A 12638-nucleotide genomic window follows, 5' to 3' on the forward strand; every position below is an offset into this window, starting at 1 on the left:
TACAGAATGAAATGAAATGCCTAGAACCAATTTAGCAGCTGATGGATTTGTCATTTAGGAAGGGTAGCAGAATGGAAACACTTTATAGAGGCCTCCTTCATGGTCAAGTCAAGGAGCTAGTTACAGCTCAACATACTTTGATGCAGTTCTTGGAGCTGGCCTTGGGCAGGTCACTTAAGACCTGGTCCTGGAGGTGTTGTCATTGAGTTAAATAATACCAAGATGAAAACTTAAATCTCTCTGGGTCTCTGGCACGGGGTCTAATATGCCTTTGTCTTGTACTTCATGATCACTGTGTTCAGAGAGACAGCTCTTTGCAACTGGGTACCTAAAGCTAGGTAAGCTCCTGAAATCCGCTAGAAAAATACATTGGCCCTTGAGGCAATCAATAGACTAAAACAATGGCAATAATAAGAATAACAACAACAGGATGAACATTCAGCATTATGAGTGAGGATCCTTTGAAATCCATTAGTGACACAGGAAGAGGAGTTTCAGTGCACCAGCATTCACCATGTTTCGCTGTGTAATACCATGAATTTCTGCTTCTCCTTAACTTCAGAAAGACAATTCAGTAGCTTCTGGCTTCTACATTTTATATTTTCTCATCTACTAGCCAGCAGAAGCAGAAAAATAAGCACACAACTAGGAGCTGTATTCACAGACAGGAAGTAACTTTAATTAAATATTGTGAAAGTTGAAAAGTTTTTACAGCTTGAATTTCTGCAAAAAAATTATAACAATCTCTACAGTAGTTAGTTTCTCTAACAATAGAACTGTACAGTGTGTGTGTCTATTCAAAAAGATTTAGATAAGAAGGTGAAAGGTTAGTAGTTTCAGAGATGACTTCATTTTAGCTGCATCCTAGTACAACTGTGAGGAAATAGGCATACTTTATGCAATCCAGTCATTGTGAAGCTTCACCTTGTTAAAACTGAAATCTGAATGTTTCCACTTAAAGCCATATTCTGTAAACAGCTGCATCTTTTACTTTGTAAAAGATAAGGGTGGTGCGGGGGAGATTTTTATAAATTCCCATTCATCAGATCACTATAAATAGCTGCAACAAAACAAAATTATGCACATTGTCAAAGGATCTTTGGACACTGGCGTAGAAGACTACAAACATCGATGGCTAACACTGGTGTCAAAATCGCTATGACTTTGAGTGGAGCTCTGCAAGAGTAATTGATGGTGTCACTGGACAAAATATGGCTTTAAATTTGATTACATTGTCGTGCTGTTGCTTACTATGTGAATTAGAATAATCGCTTGGAATACAGAGAAGCAATAAACTGATGTCTCTCACATTTTCCAGTTTTCTCTTCTTTTATTTTCTCACCACGAAAAAAAAAAATCCTGTTTTCTTCCCTTCCCCCCAAAGATCACACTGTGACATTCTAGTGAAAACCATTGCAAAATTCATACAGGAAGCATGCACAGTTGCAGCATCGTTGTAAATGATTTCTTGCTCGACTAGAAAAAAGTTATATTGTTTTAAGGTAACAAAACAGTTCTTTTGTGCTTTTCAATTCCTTTTTTTTTTTCTTAGAATGTTAGTGATGATTGACAGTTCTGGTGCACAGTACAATGTACAAGTGAAATGAATATGATTTGCATTGTTAAGGCATCCAATCTGCTGGTTTATATTTATGTGAAAGACAGAGAAATATACAAGCAGACTTAAGAAAGAAAGTATTTTCATTGAGTTCTATGAAGTTTCTCCCCATATTTAATGCACAAAAATGCGTCACTCCAAAGAGGAGAAATCCCATGCATATTAATAGAGTAAAACAGCATTAGTTTTTGTTAAGCCTCAAAAGCAAAGGATACATTTTTTTTAAAATCTACATAACTAAATGCTACAAGAATAATATGCTACTTTTTGCCATATATTGGAAAAAACTTCTTAACTTACAAATAATACAAAAATAGACAATGGCTTTTGGGTGGAAATTAAAAAAAATGGAAGCATGGTTTTAAACAATACTAAAAAAAACCCTATAAATGAAATGTTTTAAAATCACATTTAAACAGCTAATACAACGGTGAATGACCAAACAAATCAGCACTTTTCACATAGCAAACATACACAATAAAATAAAATTGGTAGGGGAAAAAAAAGCAATGTACAAATTCCAAAGATAAATACATTATTTATATGGATATTTTACAAAATCCCCTTTAAAACAAACAAACAAAAAACAGAAACAAAAAGCTTTTTTTTTCTTTAATTAATTTTGCAAGTATGTGCAAGCTAAAGGTAGTGAGCTCTTTTTGCAAAATATGCAGTAAAATTCTTTTTTTTGTGATATTGAAAAACTGTCTTAAGACATTAAAATGTATAAATAGAACAACAACTTTGGCAAAAAATCACAAAAAATCTACAGTATTTATAACTACATACAAAACACAACAGCAAAGAAAAAATATCAGGTAATGCATCTTCAGAGCTTTGCTGCCTCTTTGACTAATAGTTTTTAAGAACACTTCCCAGATAATGATAGCAAAACTTTTGTAAAACAGAAGCTATGGTTTTGATTTGAAACCTTCCTATCGGCCCCACCCCCCACCCCCCAAACTCATGTTTCCATTTACTATTCAAAAGCAGTTACCTGTTGCTTAATATATTATGATACAAACTGAGAGGGTCGACTGATACAGGAACAATCCTAGTGGGAGGCTGACGAAAACGTGTGCTTTTAGATTGTGAGGCTGCAGAACCGCAGACGAGTCTGTTCTCATTCTGCCCCACAAAAACAAATAGATCAAGGGGAGAGGGGCTACGCCGAAAACGCCCCACGTGTGACGGCCGCAGGCTGTGCCGTTAGACAGCTATGCAAAATCCAAACGGCATTTTATGCACAGCTCAGGTGACACTAAACTTCAGGAAGGCCACTCATTTGGAAAGAGTCTGATAGACAAGCTCATGAGAGGGCCATGCTCATCTCATGCTGCAGTTTTAGCGTTACATCTAGAGGCACTGGATTTTCAGTTCAAGAGGAAATGTGTTATTTGCATCCTTACCTTTGCTTTCACCAACTTTTCTCATTGTATTATTTACACAATTATTTAGCCTGATACTAAAGACAGAGGTTACTAATCCCACCCCTCATCCCGCCTTTGCCATCCAAAAATATCAGCTTTCTAGGGAGTGATATCTATTTAATTAGAACATTAAAAATGCACCATATTACCTAGTCACCACTGGATAAGCAACCTGTATGAGCCGACCCTTAATTAAATGGCCATAATTCTTCTACAAAAAACTAACTGGCACTTCTATTCTGTCCCATACAGACTTGTATGTAAATGACACCACTTCTTTTTTCTTTACACAGCTTTAAAAAAAAAAATCATAAATTAAAAATGTGGAGTTCCATCTCTAGTGTCCCTTGTGTAATTGTATGATTTATAAAAGACAAATGGTGTGGAGTTAAATCAAGCCTTAAAAAAACACAAAAAATAGAAGGAAAAAAAAGCAAGCCCCCACCCCCGCAAAAAAAAAAAAAAGTGGATTTTTTTTTACCAACATACAATAAATATATCTCCCAGGTATTTGGGATGGACAACTTGAATCAACACCTTGCAACTGTAGAGTGTTAATTTCAGTGTTTGCAAGGATGGTGATTTTTGTTTTGTTTAAAAATCCGCAGTTATTGTAAGATTCTTCTTTATTTCTTTTTTATTTTTAAAAAGGCCTGAGTAAAAAGTTCCACTCTGGGACTTGTATCAGATTCTCTCTGAAGCAGAATTCAACCTCTTCATTAATAAAATTCTTCAAGGCAATTCTTTCACATGGGGGGAACAATCATGCCAGATATAGCTGTCAGAAGGAAAGGATAGGGGAGGGGGAGAGAGAGATGGGGGGGAAGTTACTCTGGTGCATCAGCAAGCAACTTTTAAAATCTTCAGAGCTTTTAAACTAGCAACATACTCAGCCGTACTGTGAATTACATTTATATATAAGTATCATCCAGTAGAGACAACTATGTACACAGTAATCATAGGAAGCCTCATTCTGATCGGAAAGTGGTTTAAATTGCAAGTGACTCTGCTGAAATCAGTGATTTTCTTGCAGAAAAAGTGCGCTTCCCCTGATATCAGACTCAGACCCCAGCTTAATTTCCTGATTTTAGTTTCAAAATCTCAAAATGCTCAGGAGGCTTAAACCTGACCCAGCCATTGCCACACATTCTATTACTCTTAAAAGCAAAGCAGATACTTGCTCCACACATGAGACAATGGCTGGAGTCCCACAGGCCAGCAATATTACAGATCTGATAGGGTGCTAGTTGCATTAGGCACACTAACAGTGGTTCATTCTCCTATGCCAGTTTTCTCTTACAAGTTCGGTGTTCAGCCCTGGGACTTATGTATGCATTTCCTCAGAAAAGGACTTAAACTCTCAAATCCAATTTTCAAATTGAAATATGTCCTTAACTGGTGGTTTAGCAGACCGGCGTCTCATGGTTTTATTACACTTGTAGCAGACATCACAAACTACATTGAGTGAGTTGTATGTTAATGTTAATTTAGAATGTCTTCTCTTTTGTTGGCTAAGTTGAATCATCAGTATTTCTTTATTATGCTTCCTGACATCATTTTCTATGAAACCACCACGTCTCTTAAAGAGGAGACATCCATTAAAAGTCAACAGATACAGTCTTCCACCTAGCTTGACCTCCAGCTTGGTCTCCCTCTATTTACCAGGGACTCTGCAGATCAGACATACCAAGTGTCCAAGTGATATGCTGTGAGCAAGCACATCATTACAGGAGGTAGTCATGCAAGCTTATGATGAAAACTGTAACAACAATGCATCTTTAAAATACTAGTTGTACGGTTATTTGCCAAAAGGTAGAAAACAGATTCGCCTTCAGGTTGGCGGCACTTCATGGGCACATTATTTAAATGCTAGAACTGCCTGCCATCTCAGACATCTGGACATGTAATTTCTTAAGGAAGAACTCAACCCTGTGACTGGTGCTGATTCATTGTGCTTTAATTACAGCTGCAATTATTTGATAAGAACAGAGCCAAAGTAAAAGACTCACAGATTTGGGGTTGGAGGGGGAGAGGAGGGAAATGTTTTCTCCACAAACACCACCATATGTGCAAGAATTACAAGTCTAATCAGCAAGGGGAGAACAGCTCGAGTGAACTGCACTGATTAAATGAAATAAAATGAGAGGAGAAGGCAAGAATGCAAAACACATCCACATGTTTGCAACAGGCCATCCTCAGAGGTGACATGTTGCAACTATACAGCAGCATTTCGATTCTTGGAATTTATCATTCAGCAATGTTTTTATGTGGAATCACTGCACTGATTGTTTCCGCTCCATATAAGGGCTCTTCAAGGGGCTGAGAATGAGGGTAAAAGTGATAGAGAGGTGACCTGAGTTGCTTTAAGCCCTACATAAAGACACTCAAGTGAGTAGCATAGAGAACACCACCGTGTCTTAGATGTTCCTTGCTGAGGTATTTCCTGTCATGGGCTACTTTTGGCTCTACCATGGAGATAATCTGAGGATGCATTTTCATATTATCTCCATAGCTATGCTGTCTCCTTCATCTCAAATCACAGGATGAATTTGATAATGCTTTTTTTTAGAATCCTTGCTGATTTAATCAACACTGGGTGAAAGAACAGCAGCTTTGTTTAAAAGAATTCTCAAAGGGTTTTATTTCAGCAGGGTCTCAAATAACAAGTTCTGAATCCTCCCAATTGGGCTGTCCCTTTGGTTCATGTGACTAAAAGTGAAGGAAACCCAAGCCAAGCAATGCTCTCACTGTTGTGGTTCCTCCCTGCTCTGCTCTTGAGATCCTTAGAGTGTGGGCCAGGATATGGACCTTGAACCACGGACCTCTATTGCATCAATAGAATAGGTATTGACAGCAACGGATACAGTCAACCAGACTGTAATTCTGCTGTGGCAGCCCTGCAAGGCAGCCACCTACAGCTGAGGGTGAGAGTGTAATTTTCCCTATCTGAATATATGAAAGACTCACGAGGGCATGGACCTGAGACACAGGTTTTGTCCCAGTTCTCCTTCTAGCCCATTGTATTACGTCAAGCAATTTGACTTGTTTCTGTTTCTTACCTGAGGATAACAATTTTTATCCCTATTAGTAAAGCACTTGGAGATTTCTGGATGGCAGTTGTTTAGCAGATTATAGGGGTGGGACTGCAGTGCTTGGACGTCAGCGCCGTGTGTTACAGCGCAGAGAAAAGCAATACTGACAACAGTGCTCCCTCCTTTACTGCTCAGATAAGCAAGGAGTTGAGCAGATGGGAATGGGGAGAGTCTTCCTATATGTGATGAGTGCAACTGAGCAGAGTCAGATGGATAATTAAGCCTCTGTGCATTCTACTCTAACCTTTTTTGTCCTTTTCAGCCCTTTCTAAATTCTACATTTAGGGAAACTTTAAAAGAAGATGTTGTTTCGCTTTAGAGAAAATACCTACACTTCAGAAAATGTCAAAATATTATTCCAACAAAAAATTCTCAAGCTAAAAAATTCATCAAAACCAAATTGATTCCAACAAGAAATGGTCTAGAATTGTCTCTCTCTTGGGAAAGCACAGCTGTCTACCCTGGGTAAGAGCCCAAACAAAGGTGACATAATTGCAACTCCTCCCTTCATGGCTTAGACATTTCCCTGTAGTTACACACCAGCCATGCACCTTTTGCCATTGGAAACAAATGGCAACAGATGCAGATCTTTGCTCATTTTCTCAAAGCACTATTGTTTTTGAAGAGCGCTGAAATTCTGAATTAAATTACAAGGCAAATGGCAAAATGATGTCTTTTCTGCCTAAAAGCTTTGATATTTCCATTCTTTCCAAGTCTTCATTTATATCACTCTACTTTTATTCCGTAAGTGCTACATCTAGTCATGCAGATTCTCTCAGCTGTAGCATGTTATTGATCCTGAAAACAGAGATATCAGTGGGAAAGAGTGTAGGTATGAGATCACACCAGCTCCAAAAAGGGAGGGCAGAGAGTACAAAAACTCCCACCAATGGGCATTATTTCTTCTATCATATACTAATTTGTATTTGCTGCTAGCAAATTACAGAAATAATATATTTTGAGTTTTACAAAATTGCATGGCAAAGAGAACAACAGATAAGCCTAGCTGTTGTTTTAGTGAGTTCTGTTGATATCCAAGCTACACAAGGAAAGCTTGATTGCTTTCTGATGTATCCAGAAGCCCAAGAGAGATAAGACAGCCTCCTTATACATGGTTGTTTATTTAAGCAATAAGGCACAACAGGCAGTGCATTTCTGAGTGATTATTACAAGCCTCAGGTGGTGTCAGAAGGCATGGGACTAAAGGCTGTGGGTCTTTAACTCACCAAGTTGTTCAGCGATGACCTAGAAATGAACCATCTCTTGGTGTCTCATTCCTATTATGAAAACTGAATGGCTAAATAAAAATTAGGGGAAACATTCAGATCTGTGTGGTTTCTGGGCATTACGGATCTGGATGTGACATAATGAGGAGGCAAACAGCAAACCCCAGTTGCATCTGGTGCTAGCAGCTCATTCCATAATTGCTTTTCATAACCAAATACGTGGAATCTGGGAATTCTGTGTCTTGTGAAAAGAAAAACAGTGCCTGAAAAAGCTTTCTCCTGTTACTCGCTTTTTCTCTCCACCTGCAGCAGCAGGTTGGGACAAGGTGAAGAGAAGAAAAAAAACATTAACATGATCAAAAGCTTCTAGGAGTCAACTCTTAGCTCCTTTTTTATTTTTTTTAATACAGAAATGAAACATTTTTAGCTGTTGCCTTTAAAATTTGTAGCTTGTCGGCAGTACCAAATTTTTAAAACACACAAAAATTAATCTCCTAAACACTACAGCTCATCTGAAAATTTTGTTGTGTTTTATTCTTGACGTAGTCTGTATTTATAACAAAGTCCTGAACGAAGGTACCCAAGTTCTGCTTATATGCTCCTAATATTTTCACAATTTCTGTGTGTGTGTGTGTACCTCTGTAAGGATTCCTCCTCCCAATTCACCAGTATAACATGCACTGAGGACAATGTTTTCCTTTAGTCACAATAGATCCCAGCTTTTATGAATGAATTCCTTCCACTCTGCCTGCATATAGATTTTTTTGGCTGTTAATGGTGCTATCAGCATTATGCCCGCAAGCCTGGCGTTTCTCTTTCCAGAGGCCGTAGAGTGACATGTGGAGTCTGTGGAACTATCCTTCCCTGGCTCTGCACAGCTCCTTCTGAACACGGCTTTAAAAATGAAGGATTTTATTCCCTGCTCGATGCTCTTTGGATAATTTGCCCAGGCACGTGGAAAGGAAAACAGACCTCAGGTCTGGGGGAAGGACAATGCATACGGCAAAATCTTTCCCACCTCTGGCACAGTTGGAGGCAGCTGGCTGCATCTGCTTATGGAAACTCCTCAGTCTAAGCGAGCATGAAAATGTCTCTCTCAGCACACTAAAATGTAGTGAGGTAATCACACAGGAAGGTTTAGGCACAGTGTTGTAAAACAGGCTGAACCAAACAGTGAAATGGGCAGAGCTGGTCTTTGCAGCATCCTCAGTTTGACAAGCTTTTGTCTGTCACTCCCTTGGCTTGCATCAACACTTCGAAACATATTTAGGTGCTAATGCTGGAATACTTTGTAATGAGAGGGGAAGGGATGCAGAAAAGGAGCAGCCCCTTGATACCAACAGTTGAAGAGGCTTTCAAAAAGGCCCTGTGCCATTTATGGAATCAATTGGCACAGAAGTACATTAATCAGTGGAAACTAATGTTTGCCCTGGTATGAGTTAAACTGGAAAATGCTGCTATTAGTTTGTAATGTGTCTTCTATTTATGAAAGGCAGAGGTTTGTGCCAAGCTCTGTAACGGTCTATTTGCTCTCGGTAGGATTTCTGCACAAGTGTACTATGACAAAGGAAAAAAAGGAAGGGAAGATTGAGTGACGTACTTCAGGAGAAGGCCAGCCCCTGGAGAGACCCTGCAGTGGAGTACTTGCTAGAGTCCACAAAAGACTGGTCTGATAAAGGACGACAACAGGGAATAAGAGAGGAAAGAAAGAAAAAGGATGGTATTAGTAAGCTGAAATATTACTCGTTTTTATCATAACAGTAGGTCTGTGCTTTAAAAGACACAGCTTTTCAATTCAGCAGTATTAGTTGAGTTAGAGATAGGGTGGTTGCCAAACACCTGCATGGTACTAGGTGGGCTGGTGGTGGAGTCCAGTTACTCTTTACAGGAGGAAACTTTAGGACAGAGACCACCAGGGATCCCCCATTGTCTTCTCTCCCCTTTGACAACTCAGTGTCGCTTAGAGCCTCGCAAGGTGCCGGGAACTCACGGTTTTGAGAGCAGCCATCTATGCTCCAGACTTGGTTTCACCTACCTTGCAGGCTATTGCCGTTGGTGCTGGTGCAGGTGGGAGGAGGAGAAGTTTGCGGTCTCACGACAGGTGCAAAAGCACTCTTCTGTTTCACCGCTGAGACCATGTTGGCTGGTGAGAAGGAGAAAATCCCAGAGGAACTGCTACAGTTTGAGGGGAGGCTAGTGGAGGAGGCCATTGTCGGACTTGATGGCACAACTAGAGGAAAAAAAGACCCCCCCCAAAAGGCATTCCTTAGTATTAGATAATCAGCAGGCTGCAGAAACAAGAGAATTCTCCTTCTTGGATGCACTGGGTCTAATTTCAAATGGCCAAGGCCTTTACTGCAGTTAGATTTCTGGTTGTTCACAAAGTGTGATCAATCACTACAGGAAACCCACTAATTGTTTTGCTTTTTTTTGTTTTTCAGGTGTTCAGGACCAGTAATTCTAGGAGCTCTTAAACACTCCCTTAATTCTCTGTCACTGCAATTCTTTGTTCTTACAACAACCCTGTCCTGCCATCCTGTTTCAAACTTTTCTAGTGATTGGCATTAGCCACTGCCCTGGTCCGAATTTGTAATGTTTTTGTGTAGGTGGATAAGAGGAAATCCAGACTGTGTAGGTAACTCAGGGGTTACAAAACCGATGGGCAAAGAGAGTGGTTAAAGTACAAATCTGGATCTGGAATTTTTAACTTGGAAAGGCTTGAGTTTTTAACTGGCCTCCAAAACCAGCATTTCAAGCCAAGCTTTCCTTGTAGCAAGATGGCTCCAGAAAGACCTACAGAGTTTCAAGCAAACTTGCAGAAGGTAGAGAGGTCTTAGTGGTGACCCAGTCAACCTGCTTGTCAAAAGTCAGCAAAAATGTTTGGGTTTCTTTCCTCTCTCAAACCCTGCAAGAACTAGGGTTTAAAACAAGTTACTCTGAAAGATGTGAATACACACACACACACACACACATATATATGGAGGCTGTCCAGCATGAAGCAACCAGTAAGATGGCCACTCTGACAGTTTTTTACTCCTTTGGTCTCCTGGCACTAGTGTTTTCCGTGTCTGTTGCACAAAAAAAGGTGTGGATAACTGGCAGAAATCATGCTTTTCTTTTATCTCCCAATGGGAGAAACCACTTTCTCACAATGGCCACAGATGCTTTCCATGTTGTACCTACTAGTACCAAGTCAGTCTCCAGCTTCCCTGTATCCATCAGCTTTGGGAAAGTTTCTGCTGTGGGGATTTCCCAGGAATTCTCAGTGACATGAAAAACAGTCATATTTCTCACGTGACCATTTTCTTTATGCACAGGAATGGAGCTGGCATTTCATATCTCACCCAAGATGGAAAATTTTGAAAATGAAAGTCTGTTTTATAATGGTCAAGACAAATAATTGTCTATGACCACCGTCTGAATACAGTCAATACAACATTGTCATTCAGAGCCATCGACTGGAATCTCAGCTGGAATAGCTAAGCAATGAAGCCATTCTGATTTACATCACATGAAGATCTGGCTTTAACTACAAGACTGAATAAAATGAGAGTCTTCAGTTTTTCTAAATAAGTGTAGACACAAGGCTCTCCTTTTTTTAAGGGACTGAACTGATTGTCCAAAATGCAAACCTGCTAAATAGGAGGTTCAGTTTCTAAATACATATATCCTTAAACCGTTATTTTACTATATAGTGGGATAAATATCTTTGGTTCATGTACTTATCGTTGAGGTTTTAAGTAAATTTGTTTTTATGAAAATAAAGCCAATTACTTTTATATTCAGACAGCATTGCTGGTTTCCTCTCTTATCCAACAGAAAAAAGGAAAGGACCAATAGTAAGATCCCATATTTTCATTCTTCATCCTGTTTAGAAACTGCTTATATACATGAGGGGTCTATGAATAATTACATATTATAGAGTAAAATTCCTATCATCTGGGCTTTGAATTATTTTTTTATTTGCATTTATGTAGATAAAAATCACCCAATTTAAGTTCTTATTTGAGAATCTGATATCATATTTGTTAACACTGAGGAAATCAATTAATGGAAATTAAATGTTCAAAGTTTCACAGTCTGACAGATATAATCTTAGTCTGAAGTCACTCTATGTCTGGAAGTACTTGCTAAGGGAGAGCAATCAAAGCACCTAAATTGAATTGCTACTATACAGCAATTAGTTTATTGATTTAATTAAGAATGCCACCTTTTAATTTTCAGGTCATGATTGAAGCATTTTCTGATTCAATGGATTAGGCATTAGCAGAATGACAGATCTACCAAGAAAACCTCCCAAAATATAACTAGAATAGAGAACCAGGGCTGGGAAGCCAAGTGCTATTCTAAAGAGGACTTCGTTCATAAATATGAAATAATACACCGCTAGAGTATTTTAAATGTATTACTGGCATCTGCTTCCAAAAAGAGATGTCTCATCAATCATGTTATATTATGAATTCAGAGTGCACAGACTCTATGACAGTAAATTCAACTTAATAAGTAAGGTACTTTGTAACATTACTTGTTACATTATTATTAGAGTACAAAAATAATAACTGGTTAGCAATTCCCAGGTTATAAGTACTAGTTATGTGGGTAAATATTTTCTTCTAAATTTGCAGCAGCTAAGAAGCCTTGGAGGTAATTTTTTAAATCGGGGTTACTATCACCTTCTTAATTCTGAACTCTAGGAATGCAATTAAAAATAATTCATTACTGCTGTTACACCACTAAACTTAAGATTTGCTGCGTAAACCTTGGTATGTTCAGCAGTCCGTTTGTCCTGTCCACGCTAGGGTCTCAGCCTATAAACCTATTTATATGACAAGACCTTCTGGCCTGATTCTGTTAGCAGCTTTCTACAGATGTCAATGGGATCCTTTATGCCACATGAGTAATATCAGAGGAATTGGGCAGGTCCTATTCATTTAATTATCTCATGTGAATAGGGACTACTGAGCTGTGTGAGCGGCTGCAGAAGAGGTTCATAGGCCTTTGCCGATAGAAATGTATTTAAACAGGTGACCAAACCTTTAATATCAAAATGCAGAAAGTTAGTCCTACACATAAATATTTCCATAACTGGGATTGTACACCATAAGCTCTTTACGTCGTGGAATAGATGATTTGTATGACTTACATCTTTGTGGCATTCACTGTACAGACACTAAAACACAAACTCTAAGAGCCATTGTCACATTTTACTGACTAATACTAAGCTCTCAGTGAAGTCAATATAATACCTACTTACAAAGCAAATGGAGTATAA

General features: G+C 38.8%; 1 protein-coding gene across 4 annotated transcripts in view; it reads right to left on the bottom strand.

Annotated features, from left to right (window-relative positions):
* Positions 1-657: 657 nt before the first annotated feature.
* EBF1 (EBF transcription factor 1) overlaps positions 658-12638 on the bottom strand; it is a 284901-nt gene continuing 272920 nt past the window's right edge. For all 4 annotated transcript variants that reach the window (XM_076349713.1, XM_076349712.1, XM_076349714.1 and 1 more), the window contains 2 exons: positions 9402-9596; positions 658-3826 (listed from right to left, as the gene is read on the bottom strand). In XM_076349713.1, coding sequence (XP_076205828.1) covers positions 3795-3826; positions 9402-9596 — 227 coding nt within the window. In that variant the 3' untranslated portion in view covers positions 658-3794. The remainder of the gene's footprint in view (positions 3827-9401; positions 9597-12638) is intronic.

Source organism: Aptenodytes patagonicus, chromosome 12 (genome assembly GCF_965638725.1).
Source record: "Aptenodytes patagonicus chromosome 12, bAptPat1.pri.cur, whole genome shotgun sequence".
Taxonomy (NCBI): domain Eukaryota; kingdom Metazoa; phylum Chordata; class Aves; order Sphenisciformes; family Spheniscidae; genus Aptenodytes; species Aptenodytes patagonicus.